General features: G+C 44.0%; 1 protein-coding gene across 5 annotated transcripts in view; it reads left to right on the forward strand.

The window, feature by feature from the left end:
* The window catches only part of PLEKHM2 (pleckstrin homology and RUN domain containing M2), a 264071-nt gene that overhangs the window by 207678 nt on the left and 34691 nt on the right, over positions 1 to 21702 (forward strand). For all 5 annotated transcript variants that reach the window (XM_069240042.1, XM_069240043.1, XM_069240038.1 and 2 more), the window contains 6 exons: positions 10327 to 10391; positions 10557 to 10645; positions 11365 to 11497; positions 12681 to 12871; positions 13096 to 13161; positions 19943 to 20102. In XM_069240042.1, coding sequence (XP_069096143.1) covers positions 10327 to 10391; positions 10557 to 10645; positions 11365 to 11497; positions 12681 to 12871; positions 13096 to 13161; positions 19943 to 20102 — 704 coding nt within the window. The remainder of the gene's footprint in view (positions 1 to 10326; positions 10392 to 10556; positions 10646 to 11364; positions 11498 to 12680; positions 12872 to 13095; positions 13162 to 19942; positions 20103 to 21702) is intronic.

Here is a 21702-nt window from a genome sequence, read left to right on the forward strand (position 1 = left end):
TGAAGACACCTGCGAGGCCTGTCGTGCGTTCCGGTCCCGAAAAACACTCCGAGACCGTCGAGCCAGAAGACTTCAGATGGCGTCCGCGCCGACAGCCCACCGAGAGTTCGAGGAACAAGAAGAGGAAGGAACCTTTTCGATCCACGAATCTGACTCCGAAGGAATCGACGATACACAAACCGTGAGTAAGACGTCGAAAACCTCTCAGAAGAAGATTTACAAGGCCCAGGGGACGCCACTGCCACCAGGCCATGGCTCGACCCATAAATTCGGTGACCGACCGTCGGCACCGAAAAAGGCCCAAACAGTGCCGAGATCGTCCGACTCCGGTCGAGACACCGGCAGGCAGCCTTCTCGGGACCGAGAAAGTGCTGGAGACAAGCATCGACACCGAGATACCGGTGTAGACACGGCTCGACGCCGAGACAGCGGCACCGACGAAGATCGACGCCGAGAGGTTTCGGCCCCGAAAAAGAAAAAAGTCACCTCTGAGCCGAAAAAAGATGCAGACAGGGTTTCGGTGCCAAAACAAACTGCAACCGACCCAGTTTCAGGCTCTTATACAGAAGAGCAATCGCTAACCTCCCAAATGCGAAAGCATAGGTTTGAGGAAGAGCTACAATCAACTGATGTAGACCATACGTAAAAGCGTATTTTCATACAGGAGGGGACAGGAAAAATAAGCACCCTTCCCCCTATTAGAAGAAAGAGAAGATTGGAGTTCCAAACTGAACAAACACCACAAACAAAGGTGGTGAAAAAGGTTACTCCACCACCCTCTCCTCCACCTGTAATTAACGTCTCACCAGCACAAACTCCATCACATTCCCCAGCTCACACCACCATGAGCCAGGGTGACCAAGATCAGGACGCATGGGACTTATACGACGCCCCAGTGTCAGATAACAGCCCGGAGGCATACCCTACGAAGCCATCTCCACCAGAGGACAGCACTGCGTATTCTCAAGTGGTGGCTAGAGCAGCACAATTTCACAATGTAAGCCTCCACTCAGAACAGGTCGAGGATGACTTTTTATTCAACACCCTCTCCTCCACCCACAGCTCCTACCAAAGCCTGCCTATGCTCCCTGGTATGCTCCGGCACGCAAAAGTAATCTTTAAGGAGCCGGTTAAAAGTAGGGCAATCACACCAAGAGTGGAAAAAAAGTATAAGGCGCCTCCTACAGACCCGGTTTTCATCACTACACAGCTGCCACCAGACTCTGTCGTTGTAGGAGCAGCTAGGAAAAGGGCCAACTCCCACACATCTGGAGATGCACCACCCCCAGATAAAGAAAGCCGCAAGTTCGATGCAGCTGGTAAGAGAGTCGCAGCACAAGCTGCAAACCAGTGGCGCATCGCTAACTCTCAGGCACTACTTGCGCGCTATGACAGAGCCCATTGGGATGAGATGCAACATCTCATTGAACATCTGCCCAAGGACCTACAAAAGAGGGCAAAACAAGTGGTTGAGGAGGGACAGAACATTTCAAACAACCACATACGCTCCTCCATGGACGCTGCAGATACAGCTGCACGGACAATTAATACATCTGTAACTATCAGAAGGCATGCATGGCTACGAACGTCTGGATTTAAACCAGAGATTCAGCAAGCAGTTCTCAATATGCCTTTTAACGAAAAAGAACTGTTCGGTCCAGAAGTGGACACAGCGATTGAGAAACTCAAAAAGGACACGGACACTGCTAAAGCCATGGGCGCACTCTACTCCCTGCAGAGCAGAGGGAATTACAGCACATTCCGTAAAACACCCTTTAGAGGGGGGTTTCGGGGTCAGGGCACACAAGCCAGCACCTCACAGGCAACACCGTCCAGCTACCAGGGACAGTACAGAGGAGGTTTTCGGGGACAATATAGAGGAGGGCAATTCCCTAGGAATAGGGGAAAATTTCAAAGCCCCAAAACCCCTACTACTAAGCAGTGACTCACATGTCACTCACCCCCTCCACACAACACCAGTGGGGGGAAGAATAGGTCATTATTACAAAGCATGGGAGGAAATCACTACAGACACTTGGGTTCTAGCAATTATCCAACATGGTTATTGCATAGAATTTCTACAATTCCCTCCAAACATACCACCAAAAGCACAAAATTTGACAAAACATCATTCCAATCTCCTGGAGATAGAAGTGCAGGCACTATTGCAGAAGAATGCAATCGAATTAGTACCAAACACACAAATAAACACAGGAGTTTACTCACTGTACTTTCTGATACCAAAGAAGGACAAAACGCTGAGACCAATCCTAGACCTCAGAATAGTAAACACATTCATCAAATCAGACCACTTTCACATGGTCACACTACAAGAAGTGTTACCATTGCTAAAACTACACGACTACATGACAACTTTAGACCTCAAAGACGCGTATTTCCATATACCAATACACCCATCGCACAGGAAATACCTAAGGTTTGTATTCAAAGGAATACATTACCAATTCAAGGTATTGCCTTTCGGATTAACAACCGCACCAAGAGTCTTTACCAAATGTCTAGCAGTAGTCGCTGCACACATCAGAAGGCAGCAAATACATGTGTTCCCATATCTAGACGACTGGCTAATCAAGGCCCATTCGTTAATAGAGTGCTCAAACCACACAAATCAGATCATACAAACCCTCTTCAAACTAGGGTTCACCGTCAACTTCACGAAATCCAACATTCTGCCGTGCAAGGTACAACAATACCTAGGAGCCATAATAGACTCAACAAAAGGAGTAGCCACTCCAAGTCCCCAAAGAATTCAAAATTTCAACAACATCATACAACGCATGTATCCAACACAAAAGATACAAGCAAAGATGATATTACAACTCCTAGGCATGATGTCTTCATGCATAGCCATTGTCCCAAACGCAAGACTGCACATGAGGCCCTTACAACAGTGCCTAGCATCACAGTGGTCACAAGCACAGGGTCATCTTCTAGATCTGGTGTTAATAGACTGCCAAACTTACCTCTCGCTTCTATGGTGGAACAACATAAATTTAAACAAAGGGCGGCCTTTCCAAGACCCAGTGCCACAATACGTAATAACAACAGATGCTTCCATGACAGGGTGGGGAGCACACCTCGATCAACACAGCATACAAGGACAATGGAACGTACATCAAACAAAACTGCATATAAATCACCTAGAACTGCTAGCAGTTTTTCAAGCACTAAAAGCTTTCCAACCAATAATAGTTCACAAATACATTCTCGTCAAAACAGACAACATGACAACAATGTATTATCTAAACAAACAAGGGGGGACACACTCCACGCAGTTAAGCCTGCTAGCACAAAAAAATTGGCGTTGGGCAATTCACAACCAAATTCGCCTAATAGCACAATTTATACCAGGGATTCAGAATCAACTCGCAGACAATCTCTCTCGAGATCACCAACAGGTCCACGAGTGGGAAATTCACCCCCAAATTCTGAACACCTATTTCAAACTCTGGGGAACACCTCAAATAGACTTGTTTGCGACGAAGGAGAACGCAAAATGCCAAAACTTCGCATCCAGATACCCACACAAGCAGTCCCAAGGCAATGCCCTATGGATGAACTGGTCAGGGATATTTGCTTACGCTTTTCCTCCTCTCCCTCTCCTTCCTTATCTGGTAAACAAACTCAGTCAAAACAAACTCAAACTCATATTAATAGCACCAACTTGGGCAAGGCAACCCTGGTACACAACACTGCTAGACCTATCAGTAGTACCCCACATCAAATTGCCCAACAGGCCAGATCTATTGATACAACACAACCAAAAGATCAGACACCCAGATCCAGCATCGCTGAATCTAGCAATTTGGCTCCTGAAATCCTAGAATTCGGGCACTTACAACTTACCCAAGAATGTATGGAAGTCATAAAGCAAGCCAGAAGGCCATCCACCAGGCACTGCTATGCAAGTAAATGGAAGAGGTTTGTTTGCTACTGCCATATTAATCAAATCCAACCATTACACACGACTCCAAAACATGTAGTGGGTTACTTGCTTCACTTACAAAAATCTAACCTGGCTTTCTCTTCCATTAAAATACACCTTGCAGCAATATCTGCATACCTGCAGACTACCTATTCAACTTCCCTATATAGGATACCAGTCATTAAAGCATTCATGGAGGGCCTTAAGAGAATTATACCACCAAGAACACCACCTGTTCCTTCATGGAACCTAAATGTTGTCCTAACTAGACTTATGGGTCCACCTTTTGAACCCATGCACTCCTGCGAAATACAGTTCCTAACCTGGAAGGTTGCATTTCTCATCGCCATTACTTCCCTAAGAAGAGTAAGCGAGATTCAGGCGTTTACAATACAAGAACCTTTTATACAACTACACAAGAATAAGGTCGTCCTAAGGACTAATCCTAAATTTTTACCAAAGGTTATTTCACCGTTCCATCTAAATCAAACAGTGGAACTTCCAGTGTTCTTTCCACAGCCAGATACCGTAGCTGAGAGGGCACTACATACATTAGATGTCAAAAGAGCATTAATGTATTACATTGACAGAACAAAGAACATCAGAAAGACTAAACAACTATTTATTGCATTTCAAAAACCTCATGCAGGAAACCCAATATCAAAACAAGGTATAGCCAGATGGATAGTTAAATGCATCCAAATCTGCTACCTTAAAGCTAAACGACAGCTGCCCATTACACCAAGGGCACACTCAACCAGAAAGAAAGGTGCTACCATGGCCTTTCTAGGAAACATCCCAATGCAAGAAATATGTAAGGCAGCCACATGGTCTACGCCTCACACATTCACCAAGCACTACTGTGTAGACGTGTTATCCGCACAACAAGCCACAGTAGGTCAAGCCGTATTAAGAACATTGTTTCAGACTACTTCCACTCCTACAGGCTGAGCCACCGCTTTTGGGGAGATAACTGCTTACTAGTCTATGCAAAACATGCGTATCTACAGCGACAGATGCCATCGAACTGAAAATGTCACTTACCCAGTGTACATCTGTTCGTGGCATCAGTCGCTGTAGATTCGCATGTGCCCACCCGCCTCCCCGGGAGCCTGTAGCAGTTCGGAAGTTACCTTCAACTATTTGTATATATATCATTTCAACCTTAAATAAGTACATACTTAGTCACTCCATTTCATGGGCACTATTACTACAATTCAACTCCTACCTCACCCTCTGCGGGGGAAAAACAATCGAAGATGGAGTCGACGCCCATGCGCAATGGAGACAAAAGGAGGAGTCACTCGGTCCCGTGACTCGAAAGACTTCAAGTTCAACTTGTAACACTCCGGCCCAACACCAGATGGCGAGCTATGCAAAACATGCGAATCTACAGCGACTGATGCCACGAACAGATGTACACTGGGTAAGTGACATTTTCATTCTCTAGTATTGGTATCTTTCATAGATTCACATGGGACCCAGCTTTTTCCCCATAACATCTCCTCTGATGTCTTCCTTTTATATATCTCACTTGTGCTGGAAAATCTGAGCAACTAGAGCCTCTGTGGTGAAGGTTCTAAAGGGTGCTTTCGCCTGATTGGCTGGACTTTGGATCATTTCTGTTAACACTAATAAGCTATTTAAGTGAATGTCTTGTGCATTAACTTCAATGTAGTTTTTTCTTTACTTCTTTCTATGGTACCGTGGGACTCCCACTACGATGACGGAAATGATTCAAGCATGTCAATCTATAAAGATACCATTACTGGAGAACTACCTAAAGCAGCATGCATGTGCAATGTCACTAGTGAGCTAAATGGTAGCCACGCTTTTGACTGATCCCTACACAGCTGTTTTCCCTGCATTTAGCAAAGAAGCTTTTCAAGGGGTCCTATCGTTCCAGTGTTTTCTTCTGCTTCAAGCTTTGCCCCTTTTCCGGTTGTTGATTCCATCCTCTTGTTTTCTCCAGTCTTCCTTTGGTTCCTATTATTATCCCCCCCTACTTTCTACTTTCCCATTTGTGCCCATTTGAGGGTTGGTTTCTCTGCACCCTCATCTTCTGCACTTGAACTTTTAAGCTGTCCAGGAAGATTTAGTTGACGATTTTAGGGCATGTCTACTGAACATCTGCTACATTTATCTTTCTAAGGTGTTCTAGGCGATATCTATCAATAATGAGGCTGCCATTTCAGTTGCCTTTTGACAGTGTTCATGAACATCAAGTCTACCATCTTTTTAAAATTTATTTGGCAGGGCTTGCCTTTACTGTTTAGGATCTCATGTTCACTGAGAGAAGTATTCTTAGTCCTAGGTGAAGACTGCTGCATCATATCTCCGTTCCTTGACGGGGGAAGATCTTGAATGGGAAAATTTGTGCAAAAGAGGAAGAGTGAGAAACTGAATGCAATAAAGAGTAACTGGGAAGAAGGCAAAGGCAGCATAATTTGACATTCTCTGGAGTGTTTGAAGTGCTATTTGGGAGTTGTTTTGCCCTCATATTGCTCATTTATATGATATATGCCACTACCTAATTCATCTCCCAATTTATTGTGACAACCTTATTGTATTTGAACCATAATTGCCAAGTTGTCAAGCTATATGCTTTTTCCTTCATGTAATTACAGTTGTACGTATGTGTTGGTCAGAGCAGACTACAAATGTTTCTTAGAACTGCATCAAACATATTTCCATGAGAATGTTCCCTTGGGAGATACAGTTGTGTAAAACTACAATGCAGGCCTCAAAACCTGATTGTTAAGTAGATTTCCCAATCAAATCTCTAAAACCTGACTGCTAATGGACTACTGCAAGTGATTTTTTTAATGGACGTATTTAGAGTTAATTAGGTGATGAAGTTGTCAAGTGCTATTGTATGCAGATCCCATTCCAGGTTTCCGGTGCTGAACTTGGAGTATATACTCAGTGTAATTTTTCTGATCTAAATCAAAACTTCCAAATGGCGCCTCACTAACAAACAAGAGATCAAACACTTGATTACGGCCTCAGAACTATACTTTTCTGAAAATTAAAACACAGTGCAAAGTGCAATGATATTATGGGAGGCATATAAAGCAACGATAAGGGGTACAATCATCTCCAGGAGATATATGATAGAAAGGAAAGGAGAGCAGCACTAGATAAATTAGAGGATGAAGTAATACACCTAGAAGGGACATATGTTAAGAAGGGGACTCCCACCAGTAAGAGAGCAGCTGAATTGAAAAGAGCTGAATACCAAGCATTAGCAAAAAATGAGGCGAAAACCTCCTACACAGCAAGCAAAAAAGAATATATGAAGGAAGGAATAAAACAGGAAAGCTACTGGTGTGGCTGGGAAGAAAGGAAAGGGAGAAAATGACGATTAAAGAACTTAGGCAGACATCAGGGAGTCCGATACGCCCAAGTGGAGCTATAGATGAAGAGTTTGCCACGTATTCGGAACGCTTTTATGACTTTCACATAACAGCTCCTGAAATAGAAATTCGAGCTTTCTTTGATGACTGCCCAATAAAGAGATTGAGCTAAAACCAAAAAGTAGCTTTCGAAGATGACATTACAGTAGAGGAGATTGCACAGGCATTGGGTCAGATGCAAACAGGTAAATCTCCCGGACCGAACGGACTCCCAATTGAACTATTCAAGAGACTGCAAACACAGGTGACTGCCCCTCTACATAAGGCCCTGATGGAAACATGTAGAACAGGTAAATTGTCAGAAGATATGCGCACAGCAACAGTGATATTTTTCCAAAGGCTGGGAAACCGCTGAATAGATGTGACTCCTATATGCCCAAATCACTGATCCACGGAGACATAAAAATACTGGCAAGGGTATGGGCAAATAGGTTAGAAACAGTGATGTTTAGAGTTAGTACACCAGGATCAAAATGGATTCATGCTGGGTCGCTCGAAGCAGGCTGAACCTCAGACGCCTACACAATTACATAGCTCTGGCCCTGGAGTCACCGGCGGGCAAAGTAATTGTTTCTCTGGATACTAACAAAGCATTTGACTCTGTGGAATGGAGATACCTGTTTGGAACATTGGAAAGGATGGGATTCGGGCCAAAATATATACAATGGGTCAGACTCCACTATGACCGCCCTATAGCTAGGGTACGGGTCAATGGCCATCTCTTTCAGAAGCTTGATAACATGAGAGGCACCAGACAAGGCTGCCCACTATCACCAATGCTGTTTGCATTGGCTGTCAAAGCTCCGGCAGCTTGGATAAGAGAAAACACAATAGTTTGGGATTGGCCCGATGGACATGGGCAAGAGGACTGTATCTCGCTATATGCCGATGATATCCTACTGTATTTAACTAATATGAAGCGAACAATGGATAGGCTCCAACAGATATTTGACACATTTGGTAGACATTCAGGCTTCGCAATTAACTGGGATAAATCACTAGTGTTACCATTGGATGACGATCTGATAAGTATCCACCTTCGATTGCCACTCCGGATGGAGCAAACCAAATTTAAATGCTTAAGGATATGGATAACACACTCCGATGTTGAATAATATGAGGCCAAAATGGCGTCCCTCCTGCAGAGCTTACAGGAAGACGTGGAACATTGCTAGGGAAAGCAACCTTGTTCAAAATGTTGGTGCTCCCCAGAAAGCTGTACGTTCTACAAAATACACATTATAGAATACTTGATTTTCACTAAGATAGATGGCCTGGTAAGGAAGCTGCTATGGGCTGGAGGGCAACAGAGAATATCTCTGAAAACACTGCAGAGGTCCAGGTTCGATAGGGTTATTGCATTGCCTAGTGTGCGGAAGTACTATGAAGCAGCGCATGTCAGTGTAGTAAATGACTGGGAATATACAGAGGTGGATAACACAGCGTTTTGACGAGATAGAACAGGGATAGGGACACATAGCTACCTGCATGCACTATACGGAGAAAGAACTCCTCTGAAAATGTATCCGGCGACATACAGGGTAATCGAAATCTGGAGGAGACTAATGAAGGAGATGGGATGGAGCGAGAGACTAACCCCCAAGACCCCTCTATGGGAAGGTACAAGGTTAAAAGAAGTCTTGTCGCTGCAGAGATTTAAAGGGTGGGACGACATAGGCATATGGGAAGTATAGGAAGTATGGGACGCAAATGGGATAGTCCCATTCTCATACCTACAGACAGAATATCAGATGACCTTGTCCCAGTGGCTATCCCATGCCCTGAAAAATAACATCACTCCAGATGAGGAGACGCAAGAAAACCCCCCACTAGAAAACAGGTTGCTGAGCGGGAGAGTTCAGAGAAAACTGGTATCACTGACATATGGCACTTTGATGAGGAATACACAAGGTCCACTGAAGAAATTACAAGATAGGTGGAAATTAGACACAGGGAACTTAGATGATGAAGATTGGATGGAGGAACTAAAACTCCCAAACAAAGTGGCAATAAAAGCAAGCTTCCAGCTTAAAATATTACACCGGGCCTACTACACACGGACCTTCTTATACTAGATAAGATGGATAAGCGGAGCTGGCTGTAAGAAAGACTATAGAATGGAAGGCTTCTTAATGCATATTCTGTGGAGCTGCCCACATCTTCAGGGGTTCTGTGGAAAGATGGAAAGCTCGTTGGCAGCTGCAGTAGACGAGACCTTAAGTCTGACACGAAGAATAGCATTACTGAGCATTTGAGAGACCTCAGACCGCACACATTATCAAAAAACGCTCATAAATGTGGGCTGCATGGAGGCCAAGAGACCTATAGACCAGAGATGGGGCCCGGCCATGCCCCCTAAGCATCAGAAATGGGAATGGAACACTACAGAATTATAGAAAAAAGTGTACAAGAGCAGAGGATGTATGAAAAAATATGGGGAGGATGGGAAATGGAAATATGAAGGAACACAGACATGTAACAGAGGCACGCCTCCTATATTAAAAAGTATAGAGCTAGATAGCAAAAGAATGGCAAGAAAGGCAAATGAGGAAACGTATCACTGGACTAAAAATATCTGTGGGTGGGGTGGAACAGAAGGTGAGATGGGACGTTAATGATGTTAATTGTTTGTATGATTGTACTAACTGTCAATAAAACAATAAAAATTAATTTTAAAAGAACCTTTCAAATGGTGATTCCAGTTTGGCATATGTGACCAGTGTTCTCCATTTTCTATGTTTGGCAACACAGCCACTTACGTTATGTTAAGACAAAGAACCAAAGACTTGTGTTCTTCCCCTTTGTGCACTTGTAGTACTGCTCATATGTGTGACTTACTGACTATATTTTTCTGTCAACCTGGGAGTACAGTTCTGTCTTACAGTTCTATGGTGCCAAGATACTTTTTGAACTATGTCCTCCACCATGCCATCCAGCTTTTTCTGTTTGTTTTTGTTCCTTTAGGTGCAGCAGATAAGCCATACATGGTGGAGGAGGCCATTTCCTATAATGAGCTGGACTATGTTTCGGTGAGTATAGATGGAGGATGGTGCATCACTATTTAAATCACATTGAGTCAGTGGAGGAGAGAGTCCCCTCATTTTTGGATCCCTCTCTTCCAGATCTTTTGGTTGTCTCTTTGCCCACCACCATAGACGGACAGTTATCTAATCTACTTGTCATGTTTCTATCAGGTTGGATTGGACCAGCAAACGGTGACGCTAGTGTGCACTAACCGCCGGAGGCAGTTCTTGGTAGACACTTCGGATGTAACCTTGACAGAGTGAGTGAGATACTTACTGTCCAAATAAAATGTCAGATCTATCCTTTGATTATATTTCTGGTAGTACTCATAGTTGACAGGAGCAATAGCTGCTGTTTGTGGCTCTAAAACAATGACTGGTGTGCGATGTTAAACCCTGGATAGTTTGCAATGAAATTGGGTGAGCGGGTGAAAGGGAATGTTTGGTACTATAAAATAGAGCCAGAAAAAAATACAGTATTTTTAAGGGGAGAAGGTTTCTGCTCTGGGGATGTCTGGATTTGAAAGAGCTGCAAGGTTGAAATAAGAGGCCATGTAAGATGGCAAAGTTCTGTATGGATTGGAACTGTGGTAATTTGAAAGGGATGTGGGTACCATTGACAGGCAGTGTTTTGGTGGTGGAGGAGTTGCAACAAGTCTGTTTTTAAGTTCTGTAATTGTCAAGGTAAAGTCGGCATTGGTGTGCTCCTGTGATGGGAGGGAAGAGTTACATGGATGATGAGATGGTGGTTGGGTCGAAGTCCCTCCATGAGTGCTGGGGTCCTATAATTTTTGAGGAAGTGACAGAGTTATTTGGATGCAGAGGTTGTGGTGCAGGAGACTGCTGGTTGAGATGGCATAACGGTTTGGGGATGAGCTGTAGTGACGGTGGTGATATAGATGGCTTAACGTAAGTAGCATCAATTGTCCCACAAAGATTTGTTCCTCAGTGCATCATGCCGTGTTCCTTTGTTCTCCAGGTGCTTCATCACTGCCCTCAGGGCAGCCATGATAAAGGGATGCCGGGAACCGCCTTATCCAGGCATCCTCACTGATGCCACCATGGAGAAGCTAGCACTTGCAAAGTTTATAGCACAGGAGTCAAAGTGTGAGGTGAGACATGTAGGCACCTGGGGAGGAAGGGATAAAGATGCGTGGAGACATGTATCTCCTAACTATTTTGTTCTGTTTTCCTTTCCTTTACCCCAGTTTAATTACAATTGTGTTTACCTGAGATGAGTGTTATTGTTCTTCTACTTGGAAATTCCTACTCTTAACAGACAATTGAAAGATGGGATTGCTACATTTTGCTATGAAACGCCTGAATTTGTGTTACCCTCTTGGCAGAATTGCGTCCCACTGAAGAACTAGTGAGTGTGAGAGAGTGCCTTTTGATCAGAGTGCTGACCCTCATAACAGCCCACAATTGCAGCATGGGGGTGTAAAGTGTCAGCCGTGCAACTTTGTCCCCTGTCTGGTACCTAGCATCTGAGTAAGCATTCTCTAAACTCAGATTGGAGTAGGAGGGATGGAAGGCCAGAACACGCACAAGCATGACATTCCTTTGTCTGGTTTAGCCCCCAGGAACTTTGTTTGCATTCTCTTTCCTTTGGGCATGTGTTAGTGGATTTGTGATTTTGAGCAGAACCAATGTTCCCTGCATTCTTTGTTGAATAGATTAGCAATCATTTCCTCTTCTTGACTATCTGATTTTATTGATAGGTTGTTGGCTTGACTTCTGATTTGCTTGATTCATGTTTCTTTGCTCCATCGGTTTCTGCTCCCACTGATGCAAAATTAGTTTCAGATTGCTATGCACACGTGTTCTTATAGTGAGATGTGGGCCCACAGTCCCACAATGCTTGCTCCTGCTGTGAGACGGAACATGACTGATTCTTATTTTTTTCAATTTAAATTGTTCATAGCAACGCATTTAACAACTTGGAACACCTTGTAAACTTTTTCTGTACAGCGAAGCATCAAAATCTGGTAGTAATTTCCACACACACCTTTTCACTCATGCATTGCCTCCTTCTCTTATCTCCCCATCTCAGGGTGTAAGTATTTACAGCAACATGCACTGTGCAGTGCAACAGGTTCACACAAATGTAGACTTAAGTTACCAACACACTTATTCCTCCTGACTGGTGTAAGCAAGATGCTAATTTTTTGAGTTTCATCCCTTGGGGTGTCTACTGTTGCATTAATATTATCCACCCATGTCTGTCTCTCACTTTTTCACCCCTTATGACCTTCATGCGTATCTCTTCTGTCATCATTTTTCTTACTGCTTCAGGCAGCCGATGTCACTGTGCACTTCTATGGCCTGGTTCACTGGGAGGACCCGATGGATGAAACGTTGGGACCTGCCAGCAGCCACTATACTTCCGCTGACCATCCTGTGACCAAGGAAGGGATCCTGCACTACAAGGCGAGCACCTCTTATTTGGGCAAAGAACACTGGAAGACCTGCTTTGTAGTCCTAAGGTATGACAGTGTGGAGTCTAAACTGGCTTTTGGGAGGGATGGTTACCTGCAATGGTGGTGACAAGGACATCCTTTCTATTCCCAACTCTAAAACTCCCATCATTACGCGGACATAACACCATCGAATGGCCCATATGATATGTTGATAATTGTTGAGCATGATGCCACTGTTATATCTTCTGTGCAGCCCCTAACCTGCACCTCTTGTTTCGTTTTATTGGCAGCAATGGGGTGTTATACCAATACCCAGACCGCACAGACGTCATACCACTGCTGTCCGTGCACGTGGGGTAAGAATGCTTGTCCATTTTACTATTCAGGGAAATTCAGTCCTTTGCAGTATTACTTCTGTAAGTTAATCTGTATCTTTCTGACCAGCTCTTGTAAACTCATTGAGCTACCAAAAAGTAGTAATGAACACTGTAACTTGATAACTTGATCTCTGTAAATCCTTAACAGTGGTAGAATTTGAGCTTTAACAAACCTTTAAATTGAGAGATTAATGTCAGGTCACTGATTAGGAATTGTTCGCACTGTCGACAGAAAATTCAAGGCTGGCAATATTTTTGGTTCCGAGGCTCACCATATAGGTGTGACAAGGGGACACTAGAAGGATACAATCTACGAAAGTGTGTCACTTAAATTGCATAAGCTATAAAAAAAAAGAATCACTACACAGGTCTCTCTCTCTCTCTCTCTCTCTCATATATATATATATATATATATATATATATATATATGTTCGATGCCATGTGTAGCTGCAGATACACATGCTTTGCACATCCCGCCATCTAGTGTTGGGCTCGGAGTGTTACAAGTTGTTTTTCTTCGAAGAAGTCTTTTCGAGTCACGAGATCGAGGGACTCCTCCCCTTTCGGTTCCATTGCGCATGGGCGTCGACTCCATCTTAGATTGTTTTTTTTCCGCCATCGGGTTCGGACGTGTTCCTTTTCGCTCCGTGTTTCGGTTCGGAAAGTTAGTTAGATTCTCAAAAAATCGACGGTATTGTTTGCGTTAGGAATCGGGTTAGTTACTACAGATCGACACTGACTTTTGAAGAGCTCCGGTGTCCCTTCCGGGTTTTTTCGATCCCCCGTCGGGGCCTGGTTCAAGGCTGATGGAACGGACCCCATTCCGCTTCTGCCCAAAATGTCACAACAAGTATCCGTATACAGATCAGCACCTGGTCTGTAACTTGTGTTTGTCTCCAGAACACAGAGAAGATACTTGTGAAGCCTGTCGAGCGTTTCGGTCGAGGAAGACATTAAGAGACTGAAGAGCGAAAAGACTGCAAATGGCGTCGGCGCCGACAGGACAAAGGCATTTGGAGGAGGAGGAAGAAGAAACCTTCTCCATCCAGGAGTCGGACTCGGACGAGCTAGATCCCGAAGAAACGCCTAAAACCATGAGTAAGACGTCGAAACATAAAACTAGAAGACCACAAAAGCCCAGGGGACGCCACCGCCAACAGGCCATGGCTTAACCCAAAAAATAGGTGACCGATCATCGGCACCGAAAAAAGGCACGCTTGTGTCGAAGTCATCCGACTCCGGTCGAGATACCGGCACACAGCAATCTCGAGCCCGAGACAGCGGCTCCGAGCAAGTTCAGCACCGAGACAGTGGCACCGAAATGGGTCGGCACCGAGAGCCCACGACGCCGAAAATAAAGAAAGTGTCATCGGAGCCGAAAAAGTCTACCGAAAAGGTTTCCATTCCGAAACATCCAGCCTCGGAACCGAAATCAGGTTCCTACACAGAGGAACCGGGATTGTCTTCCCAAATGCAAGGACATAAGTTCGGACAAGAACTAGAATCAATGGAGCCAGACTACACTCAAAGGAGGCTCCACATTCAAAAGGACACAGGGAAGATAAGCACTCTTCCCCCAATTAAAATGAAAAGAAGACTTGCCTTTCAAGAAAAGGACAAGCAGCCACAGGCAAAGGTGGCAAGACAAACAACTCCGCCACCATCTCCACCACCATCAATGCACACATCACCGGTAGTCACTCCACCACTGATGCAATCCCCAACTCATACTGCAATGAGTCGGGTTGATCCCGATGCATGGGACCTTTATGATGCACCAGTATCGGATAACAGCCCAGACTGTTACCCAGCGAGACTGTCGCCACCTGAGGACAGTACATCCTACACGCAGGTGGTCTCAAGAGCAGCGGCTTTTCATAATGTCACCTTGCATGCAGAACCGATTGAGGATGACTTTTTGTTTAATACACTATCCTCCACTCATAGTCAATACCAGAGTTTACCTATGCTACCTGGAATGCTAAAACACTCCAAACAGATGTTTCAGACCCCTGTGAAGGGCAGGGCCATAACTCCAAGGGTGGAGAAAAAGTACAAGCCACCGCCTACAGACCCTGTGTATATCACGCAGCAATTAACACCAGACTCTGTGGTAATAGGGGCAGCTCGCAAGAGAGCAAACTCTCACACCTCGGGAGACGCACCACCTCCAGACAAGGAGAGTCGCAAATTCGACGCTGCAGGGAAAAGGGTTGCAGCACAAGCAGCAAACCAATGGCGCATTGCCAATTCACAAGCACTTCTAGCAAGATATGATAGGGCTCATTGGGACGAAATGCAACATTTCATTGAACACTTACCCAAAGAGTTCCAGAAAAGGGCACAACAAGTGGTGGAGGAAGGACAAAGTATCTCAAATAATCAGATACGGTCAGCAATGGATGCAGCAGATACAGCTGCAAGGACTGTAAATACTGCAGTAACAATAAGGAGACACGCATGGTTGCGTACGTCAGGATTCAAGCCGGAAATACAACAAGCCGTGCTGAATATGGACTGCAGTTGTTTGGGCCGGAGGTGGACACTGCTATCGAAAAACTTAAAAAAAGACACTGATACGGCCAAAGCCATGGGCGCACTCTACTCCCCACAGAGTAGAGGCACATTTCGCAAAACACAGTTTAGAGGGGGGTTTCGAGGACAAGCTACAGAACCCACAACCTCACAAACAAGGCCCACTTATCAAATTCGATATCAGCGGGGAAGTTTTCAGGGGCAATATAGAGGGGGACAATTCCAAAAAAATAGAGGGAAGTTCCAAAGTCCCAAAACTCCTCAAAACAAGCAGTGACTTCCAAGTCACAAATCCCCAACACATAACACCTGTGGGGGGGAGGCTAAGCAATTTTTACAAACATTGGGAGGAGATAACAACAGACACTTGGGTACTGGCAATTATCCAGCATGGTTATTGCATAGAATTTCTCAGATTCCCTCCAAACGTTCCACTGAAAACACACTATGTCAATACAACACATGGATCTTCTAGGACTAGAGGTGCTACAAAAAGGAGCAATAGAATTAGTAGCAATTCAACAGAAAGGAACAGGAGTTTACTCTCTGTACTTTCTCATACCCCAAAAGGACAAAACACTGAGACCTATATTAGATCTCAGAACATTAAATACCTACATCAAATCAGACCACTTTCACATGGTGACATTACAAGACGTAATCCCACGGCTCAAACAACAAGACTACATGACCTAAAGGATGCATATTTCCATATACCAATACATCCTTCACACAGAAAGTACCTAAGATTTGTATTCCAAGGTGTACATTACCAATTCAAGGTGTTGCCATTCGGAATAACAACTGCGCCAAGAGTTTTTACAAAATGCCTGGCAGTAGTAGCTGCGCATATCAGAAGGCAGCAAATACATGTGTTCCCGTACCTAGACAATTGGTTAATCAAAACCAACACACTAGAACGGTGTTCACAACACACAAAGTACGTCGTAGAAACCCTACACAAACTAGGTTTCTCAGTCAACTACACAAAGTCACACCTTCAGCCGTGTCAGACACAGCAATACTTAGGGGCAACTATCGGCACAGCAAGAGCGATTGCCACTCCAAGTCCACAAAGAGTACAAGCATTTCACAATGTAATACAGGTCATGTATCCAAACCAAAGAATAAAAGTCAAAATAATAATGAAACTCCTAGGCATGATGTCCTCATGCATAGCCATTGTTCCAAACGCAAGATTGCACATGCGGCCCTTACAACAGTGCCTAGCATCACAATGGTCACAGGCACAGGGTCAACTTCTAGATCTAGTGTTGATAGACCGCCAAACATACACCTCGCTTCAATGGTGGAACAATATAAATTTAAACCAAGACCCAGTGCCTCAATACGTAATAACTACAGATGCCTCCATGATAGGGTGGGAAGCACACCTCAATCAACACAGCATTCAGGGACAATAGGACTCTCGGCAAAAACAGTTTCACATAAATCACTTAGAACTATTGGCAGTATTTCTAGCGTTAAAAGCATTTCAACCAATAATAAGCCACAAACACATTCTTGTCAAAACAGACAACATGACAACGATGTATTACCTAAACAAACAGGAAGGAACACACTCAACACAGTTGTGTGTCCTGACACAGAAAATATGGCATTGGGCGATACACAACCACATTCGCCTAATAGCACAGTTCATTCCAGGGATTCAGAATCAGTTAGCAGACAATCTCTCTCGGGATCACCAACAGATCCACGAATGGGAGATTCACTCCCAAGTACTACACACTTACTTCCGAAATTGGGGAACACCACAAATAGACCTGTTTGCAACAAAAGAAAACGCAAAATGCCAAAACTTCGCATCCAGGTACCCACAAGATCAGTCTCTGGGCAATGCATTATGGATGAGTTGGTCAGGGATATTTGCATAAGCTTTTCCCCCTCTCCCACTCCTTCCATATCTAGTAAACAAGTTGAGTCAAAACAAACTCAAACTCGTACTCATAGCACCAACTTGGGCAAGACAACCTTGGTACACAACACTACTAGACCTCTCAGTAGTGCCTCATATCAAACTACCAAACAGACCAGATCTGTTAACTCAACACAATCAACAGATCAGACACCCCAATCCAGCATCGCTGAATCTAGCAATTTGGCTCCTGAAGTCTTAGAGTTCGGACACTTAGACCTTACACAGGAATGTATGGAAGTCATAAAACAAGCTAGAAAACCAACCACTAGGCATTGCTATGCAAATAAGTGGAAAAGGTTTGTTTATTATTGCCATAATATTCAAATTCAACCCTTACACTCATCTGCTAAAGACATCATAAGCTACTTGCTACATTTGCAAAAGTCAAAACTAGCTTTTTCATCCATTAAGATACATCTTACCGCAATTTCAGCTTACCTGCAAATTACCCACTCAACTTCACTATTTAGGATACCAGTCATAAAAGCCTTTATGGAAGGCCTAAAAAGAATTATACCGCCAAGAACACCACCAGTTCCTTCATGGAACCTCAACATTGTCTTAACACGACTCATGGGGCCACCTTTTGAGCCCATGCACTCATGTGAAATGCAATATTTAACATGGAAAGTTGCATTTCTAATTGCCATCACATTTCTAAGAAGAGTAAGTGAAATCCAAGCATTTACCATACAAGAACCATTTATTCAAATACACAACAATAAAGTAGTTCTGCAGACAAATCCAAAATTTTTACCAAAAGTCATATCACCGTTCCACTTGAATCAAACAGTAGAACTACCAGTGTTCTTCCCACAACCAGATTCTGTAGCTGAGAGAGCACTACATACATTAGACATCAAAAGAGCATTAATGTACTACATTTACAGAACCAAACAAATTCGGAAAACAAAACAATTATTTGTTGCTTTCCAAAAACCTCATGCAGGAAATCCAATTTCCAAACAAGGGATTGCTAGATAGATAGTTAAATGCATTCAAACCTGTTATCTCAAAGCAAAGAGACAACTGCCTATTACACCAAAGGCACACTTAACTAGAAAGAAGGGTGCTACTATGGCCTTTCTAGGAAACATTCCAATGACTGAGATATGTAAGGCAGCCACATGGTCTACGCCTCATACGTTTACCAAGCACTATTGCGTGGATGTGTTAACAGCACAACAAGCCACAGTAGGACAAGCAGTACTACAAACTTTGTTTCAAACAACTTCAACTCCTACAGGCTGAACCACCGCTTTTGGGGAGATAACTGCTTACTAGTCTATGCACAGCATGTGTATCTGCAGCTACACATGCCATCGAACGGAAAATGTCACTTACCCAGTGTACATCTGTTCGTGGCATGAGACGCTGCAGGTTCACATGCGCCCACCCGCCTCCCCGGGAGCCTGTAGCCATTTCGAAGTTGATCATGAACATTTGTAAATTTGTAAATATATCACTTTAAACTACATTATGTACATACATATTTACTCCATTGCACGGGCACTATTACTATAATACACAACTCCTACCTCAACCTCTGCGGGGAAAACAATCTAAGATGGAGTCGACGCCCATGCGCAATGGAGCCGAAAGGGGAGGAGTCCCTCGATCTCGTGATTTGAAAAGACTTCTTCGAAGAAAAACAACTTGTAACACTCCGAGCCCAACACTAGATGGCGGGATGTGCAAAGCATGTGAATCTGCAGCGTCTCATGCCACGAACAGATGTACACTGGGTAAGTGACATTTTCCATATATATATATATATATATATATATATATATATATATATATTATGATGATCTACAAGAGGGGAATGAAAGAGGATGAGAGTACACTAAAATTGAACTATAGTGAGCCATTGGTGTGATCCACACTGTATTTTAAAGTGGGATTGCTATTTGGAGAGATAGACGCATGTGTTAGGGTGCACAGTATAATGGAAATAGGGATGAGTAAATTCAAAAGGTACATTTGTCCTCATTATGGGAAGAGAAGTACATTGTAATGGAAAATGTGCACACTCTTGCGGAATCAAGCTGTCAGATGTATGTTCACTTGCCAAGGGTAGATTTCTCCATAATTGGGAACTTAAACCTCGTTCCACTGCTTTCTATCATTGATAACCAAACAAATGATCTATATTGCAAGGCTGAATGCAGCATGACGCCAGGGAACCTTAGGTGCTATTGATGTTATGTACGTTTGCGTATCCTTTCTTTTCTCTAAGAGGCAACAATAGTTTGATGCTTTGATTCTTTTCTTTTCTGACAGTGGAGAGCAGTGTGGTGGGTGCCGGAGGTCAAGTAGTGCAGAGCGAAATCACTGCTTTCAGGTTATACTGACAGACCGCCCATCCCTGGAGCTGAGTGCAGCAAATGAGGAAGAAATGGCAGATTGGATGCTGTACCTTTGTCAGGCTGTCTCCAAAGGCGTGAGTTAACAGAACAGACCCACCTTTGTTTTCAAAGGCAAGAGTAACGGAGCACGCTACCTTGTCTGTAGTCCGTGAGTAATAGAACTGATCCCCCCTGGCTCCAAAAAGAAGTGCAAGAGAGCAACTCTCTACCCACCTAGAATACATGAGTAACAACTCCCCCCCTCTCCCCCCCCCCCCCTAAAAAAAAATAAGGCCCAGGTAATTAAGCAGATCATTCCAATAATGCCAACCGTGTCACATCAGTGTCCATTAACAATGTTCAGTAATGCTGCTCTACCAGTAATTTCAGTGTAACAATAGAAGTTGCTGTGATAATTTGTTGAATTACAGCCCAGTCACGGTGCAAATGCATCTCTAGTGGCCATGTATACATCATTTGTGGTTAACAATATACCCACTTTTTCAGCACCAACTCACACATGCAGCTATATTGTATGGTTCTTTTATAGATTCAGCCAAATTTTCATTGCTCAACCATCTAGTGAACCAGAAAACGACATCAAAATTTAGAAAACCTCCCTGTGAGGACATCCTTCATGAGTGAATGCTTGACTTTGGCCCTCCGTTTGGCATGATAAATTCTGACAGTTCCCCTCCAGGAATCACGTTCAGATGTGTTTATCAATCATCGTGGTTATTCCAGACGGGCATGGTATGATTTGGTTTTCCAACAAACACAGCGATTTTCATAAGTGTGGGCTTAACGTCCTTTTCTTCTTTTCAATTTTTCTTTATGATGACAGCATCAACATCCAACAACATAATAGTGCATGGACTGTCACAACATGGTACATGCAGGTGCTACTGAGCGTCCGTAATCTCGCCTATGCTAAATCTATGGAAGACTCAATGCAGCATAGAAGGATGAAGCTCTTTTTATGGAGGGGGTAAAGTGGAAGGAGACAGTGCTCGGGATGCCTACGTGTGGCCCAACAGCGCCAGTTTCAGGAAGCTCTCTAAGGGCAGCTCCACTTCTCTGGAAAGTATTATCGATACTTGTTATCAGTATTAAAGGATAGTCGGGCAGCACGAGGCCAGGTGGATAGTCTGTTACCAGACCTGGCATCTCATTCACCTGGAATCCGGGTGCAGCAGAAGTCTGGCCAGCTGAAGAGGCTTGCCGTAGACTCTATGTAAAATGTATAACGTACTAGGCGCAGTCTACCATAGGGTGACATCCACCCTGCCAACTCCCAGCAATACTTCCACTCTTTGTTGGTGATGCCCCACTTCCCCACATCTGCCTTCCAATCTGGTTGAGTGCCTGAAGGCTCCACAAGGGACTCCGTCTGTGTGATAGTGTAGAGTGTTGTCATTAAATGTCTGGGAGACTGGCCCGTAATGTGTCTCCAGGGCAGCACATGCTGTGGAGGTCCTTGGGAATATGGGATTAAATGATTTACAAAGTGCTTTCCAGAGCAGGTAAGTGCTTTACGTCCTCTTCTGTTTGACCCTCCCTGAAACATGGGCAAAGTACTTGTGAGATGCACCACTCGGGTTTGGGTGCTACTTTTGTCTTTTTTGTTGAAGCACTCCATGACCGAGCATGTGCCTTTGTGTTCATTGACTGCATCTGTCCGCTTTGTGGCTGTCT

This window comes from Pleurodeles waltl, chromosome 6, assembly GCF_031143425.1.
Source record: "Pleurodeles waltl isolate 20211129_DDA chromosome 6, aPleWal1.hap1.20221129, whole genome shotgun sequence".
NCBI classification, from domain to species: domain Eukaryota; kingdom Metazoa; phylum Chordata; class Amphibia; order Caudata; family Salamandridae; genus Pleurodeles; species Pleurodeles waltl.